This window comes from Polypterus senegalus, chromosome 1, assembly GCF_016835505.1.
Source record: "Polypterus senegalus isolate Bchr_013 chromosome 1, ASM1683550v1, whole genome shotgun sequence".
NCBI lineage: Eukaryota > Metazoa > Chordata > Cladistia > Polypteriformes > Polypteridae > Polypterus > Polypterus senegalus.
In genome coordinates, this window is record NC_053154.1 from 266492648 (window position 1) to 266518589 (window position 25942).

At 38.1% G+C, this 25942-nt stretch overlaps 1 protein-coding gene across 5 annotated transcripts in view; it reads right to left on the reverse strand.

Moving 5' to 3' along the window:
* The window catches only part of LOC120541666 (adenosine kinase-like), a 562677-nt gene that overhangs the window by 53930 nt on the left and 482805 nt on the right, over window positions 1–25942 (reverse strand). For all 5 annotated transcript variants that reach the window (XM_039773555.1, XM_039773528.1, XM_039773547.1 and 2 more), the window contains one exon: window positions 21339–21374. In XM_039773555.1, coding sequence (XP_039629489.1) covers window positions 21339–21374 — 36 coding nt within the window. The remainder of the gene's footprint in view (window positions 1–21338; window positions 21375–25942) is intronic.

Sequence of the window (25942 nt, forward strand, 5' to 3'; positions counted from 1 at the left end):
CCTGGTGCCACACTCTCATCAGCTAATTAACTCAAAACACCTGCAAAAGCCTTTAAATGGTCTCTCAGTCAAGTTCTGTAGGCTACACAATCATGGGGAAGACTGCTGACTTGACAGTTGTCCAAAAGATGACCATTGACACCTTGCACAAGGAGGGCAAGACACAAAAGGTCATGGCTAAAGAGGCTGGCTGTTCACAGAGCTCTGTATCCAAGCACATTGATAGGGAGGCGAAGGGAAGGACAAGATGTGGTAGAAAAAAGTGTACAAGCAATAGGGATAACCGCACCCTGGAGAGGATTGTGAAACAAAACCCATTCAAAACTGTGGGGGAGATTCACAAAGAGTGGACTGCAGCTGGAGTCAGTGCTTCAAGAACCACCACGCACAGACGTATGCAAGACATGGGTTTCAGCTGTCACATTCCTTGGGACTTTCATTAGTTGTCAGTCATAATCATCAAAATTAAAAGAAATAAACATTTGAAATACATCAGTCTGTTTGTAATGAATGAATCTAATATACAAGTTTCACTTTTTGAATGGAATTACTGAAATAAATCAACTTTGTCATGATATTCTAATTTTATGACCGACACCTGTATATATAAAATCCGATGTCTGTCTGTCTGTCTGTCTGTCCATTTTTCACGAGAGAACTACTTAACGGATTTAGATCAGGTTTTTGTTCTATAATTTGCTTTAACATTCCTGTTGATTTGGCAACTTCTCTTATTCGCTTGCTGGAGCGATATATTTGTGATAATCTGAGACAGAGGCTGCAGGCCAAGGGGAGGGGGAAGTGTGACATCATGCAGTGCCCTCCTCTGTCCTGTTTCACTATGATTTGCAAAGCTGTGGGGGACTGCTAGTTTAACATAAAACAAAATAAAAAAAAACAGCTACTAAAGTAAAAAATTCATAAATGCAAATGTCTGCGTTCCTTGCTCCATTGCTTGCTGATTAGAATTCTAAACTGGACCGTCCTCATATTTGGTATATCTGCAAATTAGTAAAAGAAGGGATGCTTTTGAGTGCCTAGGCAAAGCATGATTTAAAGTGGAAAAATCAGGGACAAAGTAAATAAAAGGAAAAATAAAAACATTGGATCACATCTTAAATTAACTACTTATAAAAGCAGACAGGCAGTGTGGAGCAGGAGTTAATACTTTGCACCTTAAAACCTGAGGTTGTTGTTTCAAATCCTGCTGCGTCACTGCATGACTATGTGTAAGTCACTTCACCTGTTTGTGCTTCTACGGGGATGGGGAAAGAAGTTTAACCAACTGCATCTCTCAAATGTTTTAAGTCACCTTGAATAAAGGCATCAGCCAAATAAATAATCAATAATAAAGTGTTAATTGATTATATACACAACATAGACTTAAAACAGGAAAACTTTTGCATACTTTCATGGTTAATAATTAACCACAATTTCTGAATTTGCCATGAAAGTTTGGCAAATTTCAGTTTCTCATATTATAGCTATAACACGTAACACATCTTTCTCCACATGGTAACTTTGCTGCTAGACATTTCCTGTTTTGCCACCTTAGTGATTCACATTGAAAAAATATTTCTAGCCAATACGCCCTCTTCACTCCCTTTCCCAGCATTCACTTCTGCCTAGAGTTTCACTGGACAATTTCAAATTTAGTTTTTTTTTCTTTTTTCTTCAAACGTTCACTTATGTTAATAGTGTGACTGTCACAGTTTTTTCTCCTGCTCTAGCTGCTCAAAAAACAGTTTTTAATTTTACTTCCTTCACTCACATTTTATCTGCTGGAAATGGCTTTAAGTGTGTTATTTAAGAAACTGGGGATATTGAAATTACTATCTGTGTTTGGTTAAATAAAGGTGTATGACATCAGCATTCTCTGTCCAGGGACTCAAAGTCATGGTACAAATCTCAAACTGTTAATGTGTATTCATTTCAGATATTCAGTCAACTATTCTGCAACTTGACAGAAATAAAGAAGGCATGCTGTGGTAATCCTCATTTCTCATTTACCACACCATGCAAAAATATTTATGTCAAAAGTAGAAAATAATCTGTAAATACCACAGCAAAGTTATTTTGCTAATAATATGCTCATTTAAATATCTTGTTGAGGATTGTTCGCTATAACTTGATCAGCCTAGAACGTAGCATGGGTAACAGTGGAAGAGCTGTTCCTAACCCTCTAAATGACACTACATTTACACTTGGAATGAACATTTACGTAATTACATGTCATTACAATAAAGTGTTCTCCTCAGCTTGAATTGACAGAAAAATTGAGATGCTTCATGATAATGCAATGAAACTTCCTAAGTACAGTAGTGTTCTTGATCAAGAAGTTAAATAAAAAGGGAACCCCATCATGCTGACATAATGAAATACCCAGATATGGCTTCCTTTATGATAAATGCCATTTTAAGTGTTTTTATAATAGCCTTAACAACCCTGACCTACAGCATGAGCTTACACACAGGATTTAAAGAAAAGTAAATGTTATTCTTGGAAAGGCTTATTTATTAAAGATCGCTTCATGCTTTAGTGAGCGGATTTCTGCTAAATCATTTGATTAAGATAACGTCCTACATAAAAAGCCCACTAATTTAGGTATTTATTGCCATCAAAGGTGGATGAATATCACTTCTGGAGGAAACACTTCCGTATGTGAAAGGAATTCTCAGACGCTGTCTGTTTTTCGATTCTGTTTCCCTGGCAACCACTTAAGTAAATGGAATTTGGTTGTGCAAAGCAGAAGCATTAGAAAAAATGTAAAACATTTTTTTCTGCCCATCTGAAGGTGCACTTCATTTTCTATGATAATGACTAAAATGCAAAAGTACACCATAATTTACTTCTGACATGAAGAAAAATATTTTATTTACCCATTTATTCACAAGTTAACACCAGGTTTATCTTTTTTAGTAATGCTACATTTCCTGATTCTAGTTGGGGATATTTTTATATTTGTAATGTATTCAACAAGGCAGTCAGCAATTATTTGATGCTTTAAGAAACAGTTGTAATCATCACTAAAATATTGAAATACTAAAGTCCAGTGTCAAGGTATCTAATATATCTGGACAACTACTTTAGTAAATTTACTAATAATTATGAAATATTCTGCATAATAAATGGGGGTTGGAGAATTAAAGTTAAGTGTAAATGTGTTCCTTAAGCCTTTATGTTATACATTAACATTATAGTGGCAAAAACTTTTTTTTGAGTTACAAAATTACTATTAATACAGGGAACAGAACATGTACTTTGTACTAAATTAAATTTTAGGTATGTCTTAAAATGTTATATGCCGTTTCATTATTAAGCGACTGTCTAAGAATGTGTTGAGTGCGCTGCTATAGCAATGATGCCCAAAATAAATTTCCACTTTATTCATTTTCAGAACTGGCTTCCAAGCAAATTCATCTATTTGGGGAAATCTATCTTTCTTAAACAAATTGCTAATGGCATTTCTTTCTTTAGTATCACTTTTACTATTCTGTATGAGGAATTTTCAGTAATCAACTGCCTAAATTTAGCACATACTTCAATTTTTTTTATTTGTACATAACAACCTCATGTGATAAGAGGTGTGTCGCAAAGTGCAATTTTTAAATACATGATCAAGTCCCAGAGCGTACAGGCTTCAAATGGGTGCGGGTGTGCAAATGCAGCTACCACTCCAGAGTTGATGGGTTACTTGGAAGACTGGACATTCACGTGCAAATGCGAACGGGTCATTCACTGTGATTGAGATGGAGTCTAAGAGGTATAAGTTTTGCTCTTTTTCGGATCTCTGTAACCCAGCATGAGTGAGGTACAGTAAAAGCCTTAAGAGATGTACAGTACAGGCCAAAAGTTTGGACACACCTCCTCATTCAATGTGTTTTCTTTATTTTCATGACCATTTACAGCACTCCATCACTCTCCTTCTTGGTCAAATAGCCCTTACACAGCCTGGAGGTGTGTTTGGTTTCATTGTCCTGTTGAAAAATAAATGATCGTCCAACTAACCTGACTTCTGCACAACACAACTGCTGGTCCCAACCCCATTAATAAAGCAAGAAATTCCACTAAATAACCCTGATAAGGCACACCTGTGAAGTGAAAACCATTTCAGGTGACTAACTGTTGAAGTTCATCGGGAGAATGTCAAGAGTGTGCAAAGCAGTAATCAGAGCAAACGGTGGCTATTTTGAAGAAACTAGAAGATAAAACACGTTTTCAGTTATTTCACCTTTTTTTGTTAAGTACATAACTCCACATGTGTTCATTCATAGTTTTGATGCCTTCAGTGAGAATCTACCAATGTAAATGGTCATGAAAATAAAGAAAACACATTGAATGAGGAGGTGTGTCCAAACTTTTGGCCTGTACTGTATGTCTTGCTTTCTTGTACCATGATATTGTGGGAGACACACTGCTCACTATGTCTCAATCCATTATGCAAAAAGTGAGTACAAAAAAGTGAAAGTAAGGGAGGAATAAGTCACCCTTTATCTTTTGCCAATAGATTCTGTGGTGAGTAACACAGAGCGAGCGTAAAGAGGACTACACTTGCACCACATAAGGAAAAAGCCTGCCGCTGTGCCAATCAACACAAATTAAACTTACTTAAAGTCAACTTTATGAAAATTTCGGCTCACCTGTATGTGTGTGCACACACACATTTTTTTCATATACACATCTCTGTGGTCTTCAGCAGGTGGGTCTATAATTTCTTACTCTAATGGGTTTAATTTGCTATAACCCAACATGCCTTCTTTTAAAACTTTCCCAGGATCTATGTCACTACTTGGCCCTCTGACACACAGCAGAAAATATGGCTCTTTTTTATTGTGTGTTTACAGTATGTCTCTCTATAGATCTATAGATAGAAATAAGATGCCAGTGATATTCAAGTTGTGATTTTAAGATATGGTAAAGAAATTTGAGTACAGTATGTCGATAGATAGATAGATAGATAGATAGATAGATAGATAGATAGATAGATAGATAGATAGAAATAGGACATCAATGATATTCAAGTTGTAATGTTCAAGATATGGTGAAGAAATTTGAGCAAAATGGGCAAGTTAAAGACAGAAACTGCTATCTGCATGAAAAACATTTAAGGTCACACCCTGGTGCCTAACTCTGGCACCAAAGTAAACACTTTGTGTGAAGAAGCCCTAAAAAGAATGCTCTTGTAGGGTGTGTTACAGATGTGGACTTGACCCGGACACAGACAGGCGGACATGTTGTTCTTCAACCACCACACGTGTTTATTTACAATATTTACAATAATAGATTGGTCACTCAGACCCAATTCAATGTGCACAAGCCCCAACTGTCAGTCCTGGCTTCACAATGCCTTCTTCTCGGGCCGCCTCCACACCTCTCTCATGCCTTGTCCTTCTTCCACCCGACTCTAGCTCTGAATGAAGGGAGACGGCCCCTTTTATATCCTCCTGGATGAGCTCCAGGTGATTCCCGGCATTCCCTCGATGGCCACGCCCCAGCGTGGCGGAAGTGCCGGATGTTCTCCCGGCAGCTCTCCGGGTGTCCACTTAAATCTTCCCCCCAGCACTTCCTGGTGTGGCGGAAGTGCTGAGGTCACAAGTCCCCAAGGCATTGGGGCGCCTCCTGGCAGTGACCACGGGCCCCTACAGGGTGGGGCTTCCATGCCCTGAACCCGTGGCCCCCAAAGCAACCAGGAAGGCGGCCCCCACGTGATCCCAGATGGGCGCACGCCCACTTCCGGTCCTCCAAGGCGTCCCGGCCGGGTTGTGGCCCCTGGCATCCTCGACACAGCTAAGAAACCATTCTTGTGGAAACTCAACAAGCAGAAAAGACTGCAATATGTGAAAGACCATAAAGCACAAAACAACTGGTCTCATAAAGTCTTACAGACTAATGATAACATACTTGATATATTTGGTTAATCAATACGTCAGGCTGTTAGAAAAAGAGTTGACTATGACAACATTCTGTTTATATACATGCACAGGGTTAAAGTGAATAACCCAATTAAGCCAGAAACCTGGTTTCTATATAATCTGTGTTTACGTGCAAGTATTCTTCTGGAGTTTCCCTTTGGCAAAACCAAGCTAAACATCATCATCATTATCATCAGTCACTGTGAATCAGAAAACAAGAGTAACACCTGTGATATATTTTATTATGTTTTATAAATATGTTTAATCAAATTGACATATTATTGATAGATTTCTGAAATAGGTGTACACTCTTTTCTGTTAATCTGTGCAACTGAGCCGTGCAAAGGACCCAAAACGTGTGCTTCTTATCTTACACTTAGTGCTGCTGGAATAGTAATAACTTTAATAAAATAAGTATTGAGTTAGAATACTTGTTATTTAAAAAGTAATTGGACTACATAACACACATTACTTTTAAAATATTACCCAACAGCTCTCACGATTGTGTTGCCGAGTTTAGCATTTTACGTTCAGTTATTACGACAAATGTAGTAATTTCTGAAATATTGAGGCAGATTATTTCAGCCAGGAGAAGGCTGAATAATAAAAAAGACTATGTACAACATCTTCCGAAACCCACCTTATTAACACCCCCCATATTCACTAGCTATATACTGCCTTTGATTCCTGTAGGTCTAATCATTTTACTCTCATGATGACACCTGGTAGTCTGTCAAAAGCTCAGGAATAAAAACCTATTTTAAGATACGCAATTCATTTTCTCCATTTGTGGATCTCTAGCTACAAATATGCAAACTGTATTATAGACCTTTGCTATATAGATCTCTCTATATATAAAATCCAATGTTTGTCTGTCTGTCTGCTTTTCATGAAAGAACTACTTAACGGATTTAGATCTTTTTTTTTTTTCTATAATTTGCTTGAACATTCTTGTAGATTTTGTGACTTTTCTCATTGTGCTATGTATCATAGTTTGCTTGCAGTACCAATTTATTTGCGTGAAATCGAGAGACATGCAGTGGGCCAAGAGGAAGGAGTAGGGCCCTCCTCCCTCACGCGCCAGCCTCGGGGCGTGTTCCTTACTTCTGCTTAGTTAGTGAATGAGAGAATAACTTAATGGATTTAGATCGGGTTTTTTTTCTGTAATTTGCTTGAACATTCTGTTTGATTTTGTGACTTCTCTCATCATGCTAAGAATCTTAGTTCTCTTGCAGAAGTGATATATTCCTGCTAATCCGAGACAGAGGCTGCAGGCAGAGGGGAGGGGAAAGCGTGACGTCAGGAGCAGTGAGGCATGGCTAGTATATATACTGTATTTATATTTATTTTCTTAGGTCTGAATCAAAATATGATTATTTTGGGTGGTTACCTACCAGGTAATACTTGTGGTTGGTCGGCCAGTTGGCAAACGTCCACCACGTCCTCTCAAGTGTGAGAAGGCGATCATAGATATGTTTTACAATATCTGCCAAATAATAAAAAGAGTACACAACACATGCTTTTCCTTTCGCAACCCCGGACATCAATGCCTGAGGCGAAGCCTATGATGTTGTGCCACGGAAACTGGTTCACTTATATGAGATAGTGAAGATTGAAGTATTACATTCTTTTTCTGATTACCACCCAAATAATCAGACTGTGACTCAGACCTAAGAAACATATACATATTTATTGTAAGTGCCCAAGAGAATGGTGGGGCATCCCACACAGGACGAAGGTTAATTTCTTGCCTGGTCAAGAAGCCATAATGGAAGGATGGCCCGGTTACAGATAATACCTGGCCAGGACACCCTGTAATACACATCCTGGCTGGTATGCCGAAAGGACTCATGGATTGAGTGCTGGAATTCAGGAGCAGTTTATCCCCCAAATAAATTGTTGGCAGTGTTTCTTGCCAATTGTCCCAGTTTGGACATCTACAGGGCTGCATGGGAATTGGAGTCTGGATGTGCAGCCCTGTCGGGGTCCTTGGGGAACAATAGAAGGTGCTGCCAGGGAAGGTCATTCCCAGTTTCCAGATGACCCAGAAGCACTTCCAACAAACAATGACGTGCCACTGGAAGTGCTTCTGGGTCCAGATTAAAAGGAGCCCACCGCCATACCACAAGGAGTCAGAGATAGGAGGCAGCAGGCAACACTCATGGAAAGAGAGAGAGAGACAAAAAAAAAGCTAAATAAGAGTGACTATTCAAAAGTCAGTATTTGTCTATTCATTGAAATCAGAGTTGTGTTGTGTCTTGTATGTCTGGGGGGCTCAAAGGCACCCCCCAACTATTCACTATATAGAGGAGAACAGCCATCCCGGAGGGAGGATAGTTTCTTCCCTGGATGAGAGGCCAGGGTCGAATGACAAATGGAGTGGCTGGCATTATATAATGGGTGGACTGAGAAAAGCTAAGGATTTGGAGTGGTTCCATTCCCCATATGTTTGGTGACTGGTCCTCTTATGGGAACCCAGCTGGGATGCCTAAAGGATGCTTGGAAGATGCAATCTGGAAGTGCAGCCCTGTCAGAGGAGGACCTTCCTACTTTTTCCATGCCCCGTAAGTGCTTCCAGGAAGCTACAGCATGACACCGGAAGTATTCCCGGGTTTGGCTTAAAAAGGAGCCTGTTGCCACACATGGATGGGTCAAAGTCAGAATGCAGTGGGCAACACTCAGTAGAAGAGATAAGGAGAAAGGATTGGTGGAAAGAGGTTTGTAAAGGGTGCTTGATGTCAATAAATACCCGCTATATTATTCATATAAGGTCTGGTGTTAAATTGTGCCTTGGGTTTGGGTCTTTCTGGCACCTCCTGGTTAATTAAATAAACACACAAACACACTGTGGTGACTGGCCCGGACACAGACAGGCAGACATCGTGGTTACACCCAACACACGTTTATTAACAGTCCTATTATTTACAACGTGCCACACAACCCCAAAGTCCCCCAAACGTCCTGGCCAACACACACTGCCTTCTCACTCTTCAGGCCGCCTCCTTGCCTCCTCCAAGACCTTGTCCTTCTTCTCTCCTGACTCCCTCCATTGTATGAAGGAGGTGGCCCCTTTTATATTCCCCCAGATGTGCTCCAGGTGTGTCCCGGCAATCTTCCACTGACACGCCCCAATGTGGTGGAAGAGCCAGCTGCATCCCCAGAAGCACTCCGGGTGTCGCTGCTCCTCTTTCCCCCAGCACTTCCGGGTGTGGTGGAAGTACTGAAGTCCAGGGCTCCAAAGGCACAGGGGCGCCACTTGGCGGTGACCATGGGCCCCTACAGGGTTGAGCTTCAAAGCTCTGTACCCGTGACCCCCAAAGGTACCAGGGTGGTCGTCCCCACATGGTCTGGGGAAGGCGTGAGCCCTCCTCCGGTCCTCCTGGGCGTCCCGGCCGGGTTGCCCCCCCCAGCCATCTCCGGCAACACATACACTGTACACACATACTCTCCTAGAAAAAGTAATAATTATTAGTATACAAAATGGACAGGCTCTGAAATTTACTCTCCCTATGCTATATGATACTTAAATGATACCAAAACATTATACCACCTGCACTTCAGAATACGTAATCCACCTGAAGCTAAGCATATTTGGGTCTGGTCAGTACTTGGATGGGAGACCATCTAGGAAAATCTTGGGTTGCTGCTGAAGAGGTGTTGGTAAAGCCATCAAGGTTCATTTATCCTGTGGTCTGTGAGTAGATCTCAATGCCCTGATGTCCTCTGTTGGGGACCATGGGTTTAGCAAGGGAGTGCTGTAGGGAGATGCGCTCCCCAATTTATGGGAATTCCATGGCACTCAACTGAGGAAAGAGAAACCTGTATATTTGTGCGTTTTTGTTACTTTGTGGAGCAATTGGTGAATAAACTATCCATTATTTGAACTCGGGACTCTTGGTGTGATTGTGTTTAGGATTTTGGGGTCTGCAGACGCTGCCATTTCCATCACAATGCCTACATTATACTTTAATAACACAGGAATAAAAATAAATGTTAAGTGTTAGCACTTTATCTTTCTTATACATAATAAAAGCTAACAATTAAATTAGGGGCAATAAATTGCCTCAGCAAGTATGTCTGAATGGTCTCTGCTGGTGCGACTAATGACTGCTTAAATAGGTACCAGATTCCTTGAATTATGTCAGGGAAAAATTAAAAAGTAGCGGATGGTTGAATGACAACAGTCTGTTACAGTGATAGACTATACTGAAGTTTCTGACCAATGGGCATTGTTTAGTAAAGAACACTATGTAAGCTACAAAATCAACTACAATGTAGCCTTTTGTATTAAACTGAAATTGCCCTCATCACTGTTCCTTTTCATTGCATAGTGATGCACGCTGTTCTACTGATGTTGGACACTCTGAACACAGCATTACATTGGAAAACATTAATACTTTCTATTCTTAAAATCCAAAGTATATATAATTTTGTTTTGTGCTGTCTTTAAAAAGATAAAAAGGCAGACTTATTACATTTTTGTTGACTCTTTGTAAGTTTCCAATGATCAATTAACTAAATGTGAAGTAACTAGATTACGAGAGTGAATGTTATGTCAAGTCATTTTCCAACCTGCTTAATCAAAGAAAAAGGGTCACGGGGGGTGCTGGAGCCTATCCCAGTTAGCACAGAGCGCAAGGTGGGAACAAACTCTGGACAGGGGGCCAGTCCATCGCAGGGTGAATGAACACAAACATACACTCAGGAATTTGCATTTTCAATCCTAGCACCTGGCTGCTGTTCATGTGGAATTTGCACGCTCTTCCCATATCTGTTGGGTTTATCTTCATGTCCTCCCACTCCTCCTAAGATGTGCTCTTTCTTTGGCTTTAAATGGTAATTTTTAGTATATGTGGATTCAGTTCTACGTAACCCTAAATAGGTTTGTGAATGATATGCAAAGTTACATGTTTTAAAACAATTTATGCACAGGAATGCAAAATGTATTTTTGTTAAAGCAAATAATAAAATCACAAATGTATGATGAATGAAATATGAGTATTAAATTAACTCATGGAACCTAATTATGAAGAACTGATAATGCAGACCTCAGGGGAAAGTTTGTACAAGTAATATTTAATGCGGTTTTCTCCCTATAGAATCCACAAAAAACTGGGCTATAATCTGCACCTTCTACATCCTGCCAATGTCTTCAAAAAAGCAGCACAAAACTTGTAAAACACAGCTGTTCAATGCATGTCTCTATATCGAGTTTAGAGTACTCACATTCTGTCATATTCTTTTCAGGCAAAATAACCATTTCATTAAAAAGAAAAATGTAATAAACTCAATAATAACTCAAGATTGCACAGCTGAGCAGCAATATCTGTCTTTTCTCAGCTCTGTTTTTGTTTCAGTGTAAGCGAACAGATGTGCTAAATCAGCTGGTTTATTTTTATTGTGAAATGATGCTTCAACCACTCATTCTGTAAATCTGGAGAAGTCGCAACGCTAATCAAAATGGGGCTCATTATGTTCATAATGCACTACTGAATAATTTTTGCTTCTCTAACATAGCTGACAATTCCTAAAATACATACTGGGGACATGTTTCTTTTTAAAACTCTTGCACATAATTTGTGTTAACAAGCATTTGTATCGTGCTCTGGACTTTGTGCTCTTTGCCTCAAAAAACAATAGCACTGTGTAGAACTGCAGCATTAACTACCAGGGCAAAATCATTGTAGTGTATTACAGCTTAAAAACGGGAAATAACAAAACACAAAGCTCAGTGCCATGAGCCAAGGTAAGCACAATTATCCTAATAAGTGTCCAAATTAGGTCTGCCTGGAGCTTAAGGTATAATTACCCACAATCCATCCATAAGTGCCAGTGGCTCAGTTAGTCCAAGAATATCAAGGAGCCATCAAAGTACAGGCAGTACTTAAAGGTGGGGACACATACGGCTGGTAGAAAACAGATCCTAACTATCCAATACATTTCTGCCACTAAAAACAGCACAGCTCAAAGATGTCCAAGGACTATAAGAACCACAATGAATAACGTGTTTAACTTCAAATGGACTCAGAAAGAAAATACAACAGCATGTTATATCACAAATCTTTATAAATTGAGGGCTACTATTCAATAAAAGATAACATTTCAGTATTAATAATGTAAATTTATATTAAAATATTAATAAAACATTAAGATATTCAATGATCAAATTCTCTGAATTTGAAAACCGCGTACAATAAAAAAATAAATAAATAAAAATATGAAAAAGGAGAACGGATCCATATGCAGTATTCTAAACTTTGTACACTTGCTATAAAAAACCACACAGCAATAGATACAAACCTACTTGTAGATCTCCCTCATACTGCATGACTGAACACATAATTCACAAGTCCCCAAAATCAAACTCTAGCACAAATCCCAAGATGCATCATCAATTACTGTTTTTCTATTCTTTTATGAAAACATTTTTACACACTAAATGTCACTGATGTTGAGATGTGTATACATGTGGTCAGCACAGAAAAAAATTCTGAAAGTTTAATTGGCTCTTCCAGAATTTAGTTTTCTACTTCCCAGCAACCATTTTCAGAAATATGTTATATATTCTGGAATCCCTGAGTTATCACTCTTCTCAACTAACTTGCAAGGCTCAACTGCTTGACTACTGTATAAGAATTATATAAAATTAATTTCATCTTGTTACTCTACCATGACCTCCTGGTATTCATATTTCCTCCCAAATCTGAGACATGTGCATATTAGATTGATTGTCTGGTGACTCTGCATTATCAAACTATGAGAAAGTGCATCGGAGTATCATGCAATGGACTGGGATTACATTCATGGTTGATTCTATAATTTTCTCTGCAACCCTTATCTTGGTTAAATAAATTCTAAACACTAATGGATAGATCCCTTCAAATATGTGTTCAATTAAGAAAGTAGAGTATTTAAAACATTAGGGCTTACACACTTAACATCAAAATTCAGTATAATGCTTGTGAAGTAAACATTATTTATGCACTGTTAATTGTATTTAAGGAAATTAGTAAGTTTTGAGGATTTCACATCATTAAACTACTATCTGTTATGTCCAAGATAATAACAAGTCACTATCTGAAGGTCTCTGAGATAATAATCCGGAATCTGCTTGAACATTTATTCCTTTAACAACATAAAAACGTTATCTACGCATCATCACAAAATAACAGCTCCTGTGAGTATGATTTTCACTTCTACAAGCATGGATATTTCTGATTGCCCGTGTTACTTCTTTGAAACACTTGTTTTATTTCCTCATCCTCATTTTCATGTACCTGTAACTGACCACTTTCTCTTCAAAAGGTAAACATGAGCCTGCAACACGACTATCCACTATAATAAAGAGTATTGAGGCACATCACGAACATACAATCAGGTATGTTCACTGAAAAAAAACAGATCTTGGCACTGTGCTGGAAAATCAATTAAAAAAATCTCAAAGCAAACACCTACTGCTTAGAATTCATTTCCACTGCATTTAAAATTTACAGTAAACATAAAAAAGCATGAAAAGGAAGGGTAGGTGATGCTGTTGGAAGGTAAGGCAAGGAGTACAGTTTTAATTTAATCGTCTCTGTATCTAACTGTGGCTTTGTGACAGACTATTTTCTGCCTTATTCCCTGTACTGCTGACATAGGTTCTGTCACCAAATATTAAGGACAATTGCTTAAAGGAGATCTGAGGAAGTTATGTTACGGTATGTTGGGTTGAAACCTTGTGCTAGTCAAAAATTATTAAGGATAAAATCATTCAAAACAAAATTGTAATAGCTCAGGAGAGCATCAATATGTCTTTTCACAAATCTGTTTTTGTTATAATGTAGGATTTTGCTTGATGTTTGTGGTGTTCTCCAGGTACTCTGATTTTCCTCCCACATCACTGAGTCATGGGTGTTATGTTAACTGACAGCTTTAAGTGTGACCTGGGCAGATGTGTACTGACGGCCTGTCTAAGGAGGGTTCTTGCCTTGTATCTAATGTTCCTGAAAAGGGTTCACACAACCCTTGAATGTATTACACAGATTTCAAGATATTAACTTATGTATGTAACTACCTCATAATTCTATATTGGAAGAAACAACTGGATATGAACTACATAAGTCTTCTTTGAGGATGCCTCCAATAATGGATTTTGGACAGACTGATTCAAGTAACAGGTCTGATATTTCCACCAACATGCCTTCTTTCTTTCTTTCTTTCTTTCTTTCTGTGGCACAGATCTATTTGGAGAGCCTGCAACTGTTTTTTTGTTGAGTTGGCACATGTTCTATGGTGTCAGTCTCTAGTAGGTGTTTCATCTCATTCAGTAGAGCAAATGCCAATTGATCCCTATTTGTAACGGGTCGTGGATAATGAAATAAAGTGAATGTGGTAATCATCTGACAGGGTTTCAAATATCCACTTGTCAGGTGGTATGAATATCCATTCTTTGGCAGAGTATTGCAGCCTCCCACCACCTTCCACATCTATGCTGTGATTGATGGGGCACTGTGGCATTAGCTTCAGACTGGGCTACTGAAGGATTTGAGGCGGCAACAGGCTGGAAAACTTGATTTTACTACAATGTTTTCTTCCTGGGTGGAAAATATGTGCTTGTTCATGTGAGAAGCAAAAGGTGGTTTAAAATGCTGGTCAAAGTTAAACTATTCATATAAGTTATATGTATAAAAGTTGTGACTTGTCTGCTACCAACAGTTTGAGAATAATAGTCTAGATATAATTTAAGGGGAGGTTACTTAAACGACTCAATAAATAGCAAACAAAGGAAATAGCACCCTTACTACACAAGATATGTTGGCCAACTTTTTTAAATGGTAAGCTGCAGCTGTACATTTACTTGGTTTTGTTGCCAAGTAAAAGTCAAAACTTCATTAACTGGAGAGTTGGCTTAGCATACTGACCCAACAAGAGTTTGGTTGTGGGCTGCCATCTGGTATGTGATTTGTACATTTGTTTGGCATCATGGTAGTTTGTGCTTCAATACAGTTTTTACTTCAGCCATATTATTTTGTCCAGAACTTAATTTGTGGCAAAATTAAGAGGTTGGGCACAGATTTATATAGCTTTTTATTTAGGCTGCTTTTTCATTTAAGTGGCAGCACAGCTTGTATTTAAGTGTTTTACGATGTGCTGTGAACCAGGTGGTCTTAAGGCTACAATCAGTATAATATTCAAAAAAGGATACACTACATGGCTGAAACCTGAAGCATGGAGTAGAATAAAAATACAGGCTACAGAAACAAATAATTTGTTAGGGATTCTTTGGTTAAGCTCAGGACTGGAGATACAGTATGTGTAAGTTCACTATAAGGAAGAAAGGCAGCTAAGTTTGCAAGTGTCACTCAAATAACTAAAACAGTAGATCACTCTTACAGATGGCCTAGAAAAAATAAAGACTTGATGCTTGGTTAATTAAACAATAGGTTTAATTAACAAAAAGAACTGGTTTCTAATCAAAAAACTGGTTGGGGTGAAACTGATTAGAATTTGAGGCCCCGGCTTAGCTGGTCAACTGTTTGCTCACTTCACACCTCATTTCTACTTTGGTGCAGTTTAAGAATAAAAACTGAGCAATTCAGAGATCTGAATCAGAAAAAAACAAGTCAATTAACATGAAGGAATGCTCAAAGGTGTTTGTTGCCTTAAAAAGCTAGGTCCCATCAGAGAAACAGTATGGTCCAGTATGTTCACTTCTGGAACAGTGTACCTGCTGTTGCCTGGAATGGTTTGGCCAACTTGGACACAAGAGAACCCTAGCAAACACTCAATTGCCTGTCTCCTTGTGCCCTGGGGGAATCTGTCTGTTTCTGCTGAGGTCTTACCTGCCTGTCTCTTATATTGAACACTGACAGGGACTACCATGTCCTGAAGGTACCTGTCTTACTAGCCTGTCTAGATGACCCAAGTCGCCCCAGCCAATATCTGTCTGTCTGTCAATCTCCCTCCACTTAATCCTTTATTAAGTTATTTACAGATCATCTGATACTCCTGCTTGTCTACTATTCTGTTTCTTATGAGGCAGTCCATCACATTTCAGAAAAAGGATAACTGAATGTTTCTTGCTAGTCTTGTACAGATTAAGTATAACTCCCTTTAAGTTGCACTCCATAGAGCACGTTATATACTATCATCCTGTTAGCCTTTTTGTTAGTTTGTATAAACTGCCTTGGAATTTGTAAGTCAAATTTTATTTGGTATATTTTCTGTTTACAAAATTGTATATTTAAATACATTAACCTTTAATTCCAAGGTTTGTTGGTGCTGATTCTGCAATAGCATACATTTTCAAAACTGTTGATTTTCTTTATTCTAAGGACACTGTCAAAATGTTTTGTGGACCCGAGCAGATCAACATTACTGAGATTTTCACCTTTCTTTATTTTCAGATATTGTATGATGGACACAGGTCACCATTATTTGCTACTTTTGTATCTCATTATTGTGTGGCTGCTAATTGTGGAAAAAAGAAATAACTAAGCTGTCCTGAGTCTTAAATAGAAAGTCAATTAAAATTAAGGCAAAAGAGAAAATTGGCAGCAAAAACTGGTCACAAATTAAGAAAAGGGTTAGTAATGAAAACCTGCAGCCATAGTAGCACTCCAGGATTGGCGCTAAAAACCCCTGCATAAGAGAAAAAGGAACATTGGCATCACCACAATGAGTCCTAGTCTGGTGTTACTGGAACATTTGGGGAGCTATACAGGTGAGTTAGGGTATGACGTCCTATCAATGTGTGTGGAATAAACAGTAAAGAGAAATAATTAAACAGTAGAACATGTATAGGGGTGAGAGTATAGAGACAGTGGTACAGGATGAGACAGAAAAAAAACAGAAAGAGGTTGGCATACTGTTGTACTTTGGTGAAAAGTGGATGAATCTATCACATACAACAAGACACGGAGGCCCATTAGGATTTTGTTTCCTTCTGTTGATTTTGTACTTTTGTTGCTATACATATTTTTGGTAAATTTTGGCCTCTTTCATATATATACAATATTAAAAGCTAGAAAGAGATTATATGATGAAATGGAAATAAAATGGACGAGTAGGAAAAAAACTGAAGATCTAGACAACACTTACATTTTAAGACACAGAAAATTCTAAAATAATTACCCGTGCAGAAGGCCACTGTTTAAAAAACACCTGACAATTAAATATACTGCTCTTCACTGAGGTGGCTTTTAGTTTTAAAGTCATGCAACATTCAAGTGATTAATGAAAGGATGGACAAGAGCAGAAACAATACTCAGGTATGTTGTGGCGTTTAAACAATGCACAGTTGGTGCTATGGTACCTAAAGTATGCCAAGAAAATATCTCCCACACCATCACACCATTATACCACTACCACCAGCCAGAACCATAGATATAAGGCAGGAAGGATTCATGCTTTCATGTTGTTGTCAATAAATTTTGACCCTACCATCTGAATGTTGCAGCAGAAATCAACACTCATCAGACCAAGCAACGTTTTTCCAATCTTCTATAGTCCAGTTTTCGTGAGCTCATGCAAATTGTAGCCTTGGTTGCCTGTTTTTAGCTGACAGGAGTGGCACCAGGTGTTGTCTCCTGCTGCTGTAGCCCATCTGCTTCAAGGTTCAACGTGTTGTGAATTTAGAGATGGTGTTCTGCAGGCCTTGGTTATAATGAGTTGTTATTTGAGTTACTGTTGCCTTTCTACCAGCTCAAACCAGTCTGTCTATTCTCCTTTGACCTTTGGCATCAACATGGCATTTCTGGCCAGGGAAGTGGGGCTCACTTGATATTTTCCTTTTTCAGATCATTCTCTGTAAACCCTAGAGATGGTTATGTGTGGAAATCCCAGTGGATCATCAGTTTGTGAAATACATGGACCAACAACCATGCCACGTTCAAAGTTACTTAAATCACCTATCTTCCTCATTCTGATGCTGGGTTTGAACTTCAGCAAGTCATCTTGACAATGTCTACATGTCTAAATGCATTGAGTTGCTGCCATGTGGCTGGTTGATTAGATATTTGTGTTAACAAACAGTTGAACAGGTGTACCTAATAAAGTGGTCAGTGACTGTACATACAATGTATACACCTCTTTTCCTTCATTTCTGAATCACTACCACAGGATCAAATATATTGTTATAAACTCTTACTAGCATGTCTCCAACAGACTAATTACAATTTTATAATATAAGCAACAGGAAATAAATAACCACCACACACTAAATATCTCAATACATTAAATATAACATATATTTACCGGTGAATAAAGACATCTGATATGTTCATGTAGTTGTCCCTATTTAATTCATCTTATGACCCAAGAATAAAACTCTCTGAGTCTAGTGGTGCACATGCTACTATCCATGCACCATTTTTAAGGATGTAGAAGAAAGAAAAGTGATTGTGTAGGATAGTAGGAGCACCACACATTGTATTTATTTTACAGAAGACTTCACCACCCTGTGAAATGTAGAGATGAAAAGGTGGGATGTTATATAGCCTGTGAGGACTGATTCCACCATGTACCTAAAGTGGGTGAGCACAGATGGAGATAAACAAGTTTTCCCCAGACATCTGAGGAAATATTGGTGTCGGTCAACTTACTTGATGATAGTGTGTCAAATTTAGGTCTTCAGTGATGGAGACTCCAAAAAATGCAAAACTACTGACCATCCCCAGCGTCCTCTCCTCTGCCGGATGTAGATTGGAATGTAATCTGTGTGCCTTAAGCTGAAGTGCTTGGTTTTCCTCACACTGAGGGATTAGTTGTTGCTCTGACACCACTGTGTGAAAAGGCACATGTCTTTTCTGCAAGCCATCTCATCATTTTTTGTGGTTAGGCCTAACATGCTGATGTGATAGGCAAGTTTAATAATTAAATTGTAGCTGTGTTTGAAAACAGTTTTGCACATCAGAAACCAGATATTTTTCTTCTAGTGACTACCGGATGCAATGCCCTCTCTTAAGTACTGGGAATCCATCTATCGATTTACTAAATCCACTTAGTCCAATTTAGGGTGGCGGGGAGACACAGCCTATGCTAGCAACATTAAGCACAAGGAAGAAAATAACTCCAGACACAATGCCAGCTTGTCACAAGACACATACCAATACTTATACAGTAGTCAGTGAAGTTAAAATTGTTATTTATTTGAAGGAAATTCAAGCTTTTTGGATTACAGAAAAAAAATGAATAGCAGGCAAATAATGTATACAAATAAAAGGTGCTATTCACTACTTTTGCTGCACTAATGCAGAATACCACTGTGATGGACTACCATTGTATCCAAGATTAGTTCCTCCTAAATCTGAACTGAATCAAGTGAGATCAAACATGGATGTGTGAATGGATATCTGTACTGCCCCTCCATTTGAAGGGCAGAACAAATTAACATATAGTAAATTAAAGTTGATCACAGTTCAATATTTGAAAACCTATAATCCAAAGTTTTAATTCTTTTGCTGCAGTCATTTTCAGTTGCGTTTCTTTGATTGGGATTCTGACTGTATAACAATATTATTCACTTTTTCCCTGATGAAATCCTTGGTTGAGTTGGCACAGTTTTTAGACTATTGCCTTATTACACCATTAAGTCTCATTAATGAGTGGAGCTGGTTTACTGAATGCAAGCAAATGAGATGATCCGGTACAAATTTGAAGGTACGGTATTTTGCCATTATAAGATGGGAGATAGCCATGGATGCTGAAGACATAACATTTGACAAAATCAGCAGTATGCTTGCTTTCTCCAAGCTGTCATTACTGTAATGAAATTTTATCTATTGTCATTTGTTTAAAATATTTTTTCATTTTTAGCACATTTTAATCTGGTTATCACATTTCTGGCGATGATATACTGTATACTTGTATCTTGCAGTGAAGACCTTTATAATTCCAATATCAAAAGTCTTTGTAAACTGCAGATTGTTAAACTTTCATTCTACAGTTTGGAGAATGGTGGTGATTGTTAAGTGTTAAAAAGTCTTACTACATATATCAGAAAATGTAAGGTGACATTACATACTGTATCAGCTTCACATTAATATTTTACTTTAAATCCAAATTCCCTGGCACATAAAGTAAAAATGCTGACTTTATATTTATGGATGGCATACACTACATAAATAGCAATATTACTTTTTTAACCGTAATGCTGCTATTATGGTAGGTTACTGAATTCTCCTAAATTGCTAAGTCGCAGGAAATAAACTTATCTATCCATGTACTGAATTTCATTTAACCCAACTTCAAGGGTAAAGTAGGAGATGGGGCTCCCATCTATCACAGGTCAATTCAGATATTTAAAACTAACTTTTACAGTAAGAAGGCTTCTCACTGATTTTTGGTTACTGCATTAACTGATTACAAATGTTTTCCAGTCAGCGCCCACAGATCTTGCCCAAGTGCTATGGTGTGACTTGCGAGCTTCGTCCAGCTCCTTTCACTCACAGGATTAAAGATGCAAGTAAATATAAAAAAAGAGCCAAAGAGGAGAAAGCAAAGTGTGGCCTGCCTTAGTGTTCCACCTCTTGTGCCTGAGGATGTCTCTCTCTTTGTGCTGTAGGTTAAAGATAGCACACCACAAAACAAGTGGTGCATTGGTTGGTCAAAATGTTACATTCGGACTGGGTGTCAGTTAGGGGATTCATTTGGGTTGTCAAAAATGTAAGTATCATGCACAGGGTGTAAGTATTACCAACAAAGACAGATATCTTCCTAAATTCCCCAAATGAGAGTGTGTTGAGTCCCCTCAAGGGATTATGCACCCAGGAGCAGTCAATTAGCACAATCCCCATCACTCCTAATTCAGTGTTTGACAAGGAGAAATGCACACATACACAGAAATACACCAACCACTTCACATACTGCGTATCTGGCACCGTTTGTTAAAATACAGAATATTGCTGAATCGAGAAAAGAATGAACATCTGCTAGCACCTAAATGATTGTCTGTATATGCCGAGTGTTTTAAAAACTAAGATTCTCTTTAATTTATTTACATATAGTAAACCACAGGTGGCACTGATGAAGTTAACAACATGGTTTCATACTCTACAATTTCTTCTTGCATCACACCACCACCGTAGCAGTGAATCCTTCTAAAGTGTAATGAAGCTAATGATGTAGCTTTTTAACTAAGTACGCTGACAGGCTCTGTATCTGCAGAGGCAGCTTGAAACCATGCCCAACTTCTCAGCTTCCCAAGAGGCTTTTCAAAATTCAATAAATAACATCTGTAGGCGATGTTGGGTGCAGACCTAGCAGAGTGCGTCATAACACAGAGCTGGCTGAACAAAGAAACCATGACGACTGCCAGGTTTCCATGGCAACTGCTGCAAGGCCTGGAGAGTATAATAGCACATCAATCACTGTCCAAAAGAACTTCATTATCAGCAAAAATAATCCTTTAGGATCTGTTTAGTGTGCAATTGTCGGGCAACTCACCTCAAAGCCTTGCTCTCTTGCAAAAGTGGCAGCCTCCTGAAATAAAACATAAATGAACAGTTAATTATAGAGCTGAGAGAGAGAGAGAGAGGCAGCAAGAACAAGGAAAAGAATGGAAGAGGAGGAAATCAGACAGTTTATGCATTCAGATATCTCACTTTCCTCAGTCAGATGTCACAGACTGTGCTCCACTTTAGAGATTAAGAAATATAAACTGGTCATGCTTTGTTTACCAGTTAATTAGGATCTCGAATGCCTGCACCTGTTCCAGCGAGTTTGTACACTTTTCCAAAATGCAGGATTCATCTGTAATCTGTGCCACCTGAGGCCACTTCCCTGTCACACCTTTCCACTGAAGAAGACATTAAGCAGAGCTGACCCTAGAGTTACCTCTTACAACCTCCGCAGTTGTAAACACTCACTAATTTGACTGTTGCTTCCTTATCTCACGGAAAAGGTCACTCTCATTGAATAGCTAGCTATTATTAGAAAGTGCAATGTAACATCTCCGTCATAGATTAGCCCTTAAGGTTGCTGGAAATCTCTCTTGTGAGAACTTGCAACTTCAACGTTCACTTCAGCAGTATGTTAAATGCTGCAACATTAAAGGGGGATGATATAGCCACAAATGACTGGACAATGACACATGACTATGTAGTACTTTTCTCCACCAACCTAAATATTTTGTAACTGTTATCCTATTTGTGACCAGTTTAAACTGTAAAATGAAATAAAAGAAGACATAAAACAGTAATGGCAATAAACAGTAGGGTCAACATTATATCCTGCATGAGTCACTGAAAGATAAAGATACACCTTGTCCAAAATTCACTTTACACACACATTTGCATGTATACTCTTGTATTATTATACAGAACACGTGCAGGTCTTATCATTCCCTTTTACTTTATTTAAATTTTTGATTGCTTAATATGTTAAACTCTTTTTGCAGCATTTATTACAAATTAATCACAGTGTCAAGAGTGGTGATGTGTTGCAAGTTGATTAGCACATGCAAGTAAGAATTTCACTGTATTCTGTACATGCAACATAAATAATCCTATAAACTTATAAATGTAAGGTAAGCTGGAGCCAATACTGGTAGCAAAGAGTCAAGTACAGGTTGTCACTTGCATGCCTAACTCCAACATGTCAAATCTACAAAATAAAGAACAATTTTATTTTTTGACTTTCAATATTTTTAATATAGAAAAAGCATAATTTAAAAACAAAAGCTGTTACAATGTGGAAAGATGCTGTCATTTTTAATTTGTAGTTGTTGCTATCTAATGCCTTAAACCTCCATGAGGCACACAGTCCATTATTGGCATCTATTTGCCAACCACACCACAAAGACGTGTTTTTTGGGCTTATTGGTGTCTCTTAACTGGCCTGTTGTGAGTTGAGAGTGCCATGCATTATACTGGCATTTCATCCAGGATTTGATCCTAATAAGTCAAGTTCAAAAAATTAATGCCACCACCATCCTTGAAATTTTGACGTTACACTTTGAGAATACTTCTTTGACAACATAAGCATAAAACTGGTAGTGACCCCAAATATTTAGAATTCAAAAACATGTTTCAGTTTTTTAAAAAAAAAAGTTGCTTCCAGGAGGAATGCTTTCAGATTTTACAATGTGGCAATATGTCCAAACAAAGTAAATATAAAACAAATCATTAGATTTAAAAACACAAATGTCCTGGAGAGAGTGGATGTAAACTTTTTAGGGAGATTAAATTGGAAGTTTACACATTTTCTCCATAATTATAAACAAAAAGCAACATGATAGCAGATGCACTAGCAACCCAGACGGGAGATATGCAGCATTTCAAGGCAAAGGCATAGGAAGTGCACCTGCAAAAAAATAAATTCAAGGTACGCCTGGGTAATCATTCCAATCAATTACAGTACAACCATTAGGAGTGAATAATTAAATAATATTTTAGCAGTTCTTCACTAATTTATTCAATGGGAAATCATCTGTTGGAGTTTCTGCTCGGCTAATTGGCTTGGCCTTTGGGTCATTACAACAGATATACATGCTTTGTTTAAAATAGCAAGATACTTAAATAATGAAGATGTAGCTCATCAAACCTAGTGCGATCTGAAATATATACTGTACACTGAAATGCTACAAAAGGGTGGTATGGTGCTGCAGTGGTTAGAACTGCAGCCTCGCAGCACAGGCACTGTCTGTTTGTAGCTTGCATTTTGTCCACCCACATTTCATAGATATGCAAGTTAATTTAAATGGCAGCTCTCAAAGCCTGATATGACTGACTGCGAGTATGTGCATGACTGTACCCTGCTATTTACTGGCACCCTGCCCTTGTGCCCGATGTTTTTGAGAAAGGCTCTGGTCCCACAGTGCTGAACTGGACTGAGCAGGTTTGATCAATGAACAGATGGTAATGCTAAAGAAATCAGCTGTGAACATGAAGGAGGAAACACTGAACTTTCAAAATGTAGGAGTTCTCCTTTTATCCAGTCTCTCAGTTTGCAGAACCAAATGGGAACAACATATACCTATAAAACACTCTGCCAAAACATTAGCTTTATATTATCATCTTCTGTATATTTCATTGTTTTTTTAGTAGAAAAAGGCACAGCCGACTGAGTAACTATGGCAGATACTGGAGGCTCTCTGTCATTTGTAAGGCTAATATGTTAGGAAGACTGCATATTGACAAATCACATTTTCTTAATGTCAAAGCCATAAATCACAAGCCATTGAAAACCTTATTTACTTGCCACAGGAAAAAAACAAGTTTACTGGAACAAAAAAAAAAACAAAAAAAAAACACTCTAGGAAATTTCAACAATGTGAAATTTAAAATTGGAATGGCAGTGGTGCCTAATTGCCCTAGGTTCAAATGTGGGCCTGGTCACTGCCTTGTGGAGTTTGTCTGGCACTCCACTTCTCCTCCCATGGTTTAGGCTGACTGAGGATTTCAACTTGGCCAGATCTAAGTGTGTGTTTGTGTGTGTGTGTGTGTGTGTGTGTACGTCCATTGGCATGAGCTATGATAGACTGGGACCCTGTCCAGGGTTGATCTCTGCCATCATCCACACTGCTGCCAGGAATAAGATCCAATCTCCTATGAACCTGAATTTAAAGAGTGTAAAAAAAAAATGTATATAGCCACAATCTGGCTTACATGAGTATGAATAGTAAATAATGGGGTTCAAGTCTGGTGCTTGTAGAACAGCATTTACTGTTAGTTTTTGCATCAGAGCATTTTGTTCACAAACAAATTATTATGTTAATCAAAAACAAAAATTTGCAACAATGAAGCTTTTAAAGTTAACTGTCCTAAAAAACAGAAACTGGTATTTTAAATATAATATGACATTTTTAAAGGCATTCAATTGATTTTAGACTCTCTGTGCTTATCCCTGCACTCACAAAGGAGTACCAAACCCTGCATGGGGTGCCAGACCTTCATAGGGCAGACTTTTGCACACAACTGCAATCACCCTCACAAACAGCCAATTTGGAGCTGCCAATTAACCCACCACTCACATGCTGACTAATTATGCAAATGTGTAAAGTAGGCAAACTGAAATTCCACTTGCAGTGCCACTTCTACTTCTAAGCAAGCAGCCACATATGTTCACCTAATGTTGACTTGTAGCAATTAAAGGCAGATTCAGGTTGCAGCATCCCCTCCAAAAAGATGATCTGTACTTGGGCGGAGGAAAGGTTTGTCTTCTTTTTTTTTTTTTATTAAGAAATGTGAGACTGCGGACACACACAGCATAGTTCGCCTGAGCACACAAGCATTACTAATTATTTTTTTTAATTTGGCACATTAGCCTGAGACTAATGTCTTCCATGAAATAATAAACACAGTGAGTCACATGAACCAGTACTAATAAACCCTATGCTAAATAACATTTTATTTTGATTCTCAAGAAAGCTTAGAAAAAGATGTTTAAATACTTAAAATGTGTTAGTGGAAATGTCCTCCAGTGAAACAAATTACACGCGAGAAGCATACAATTAGAAATGATGAATTACAATGGGCGTGAAGACCCAAGGAGGCTATTTGTTTCAGCAACAGCAAAGTAATAAAATAAGCTACAGAAAGACATCAGGAACATAATAAAATATTACTGGACTTCTGGTTTGAAAAGTTAGCCAGGCTCACTATTAAAGTAAGACACACAGATATCTTTAAAATGTTACAAAATGCAAAAAATGCCAAATATACCTCATCATTACTTTATATAATGTCTTCAGCAATAACTTATAACCTTGTAACTGATAGATGAAACCACTCAACTGTGCTGATTTAATTTACATGTATAGTCAAACCAATTACACCATCTAATCTGACTCTTTACGATGGGCAAGTAAGATGTGAGAATGTAATTTTTATTTACTAATCACTGACTCCAAATGTAAAGCTAAGCATGTATAAATATTATTTTTAAACTATATAATACAAACTTAATTACAGATTATATTTCATTCCTTAATTTTCCTCATCTGCTTCCTCTAATCTATCTATCTATCTAAAATGGTGATTCCACTTAGGCTGAGAAAAAAACACAAAATCTATCAAATGGTTTATGAGAAGGCAGAAGCCATGAGCTGA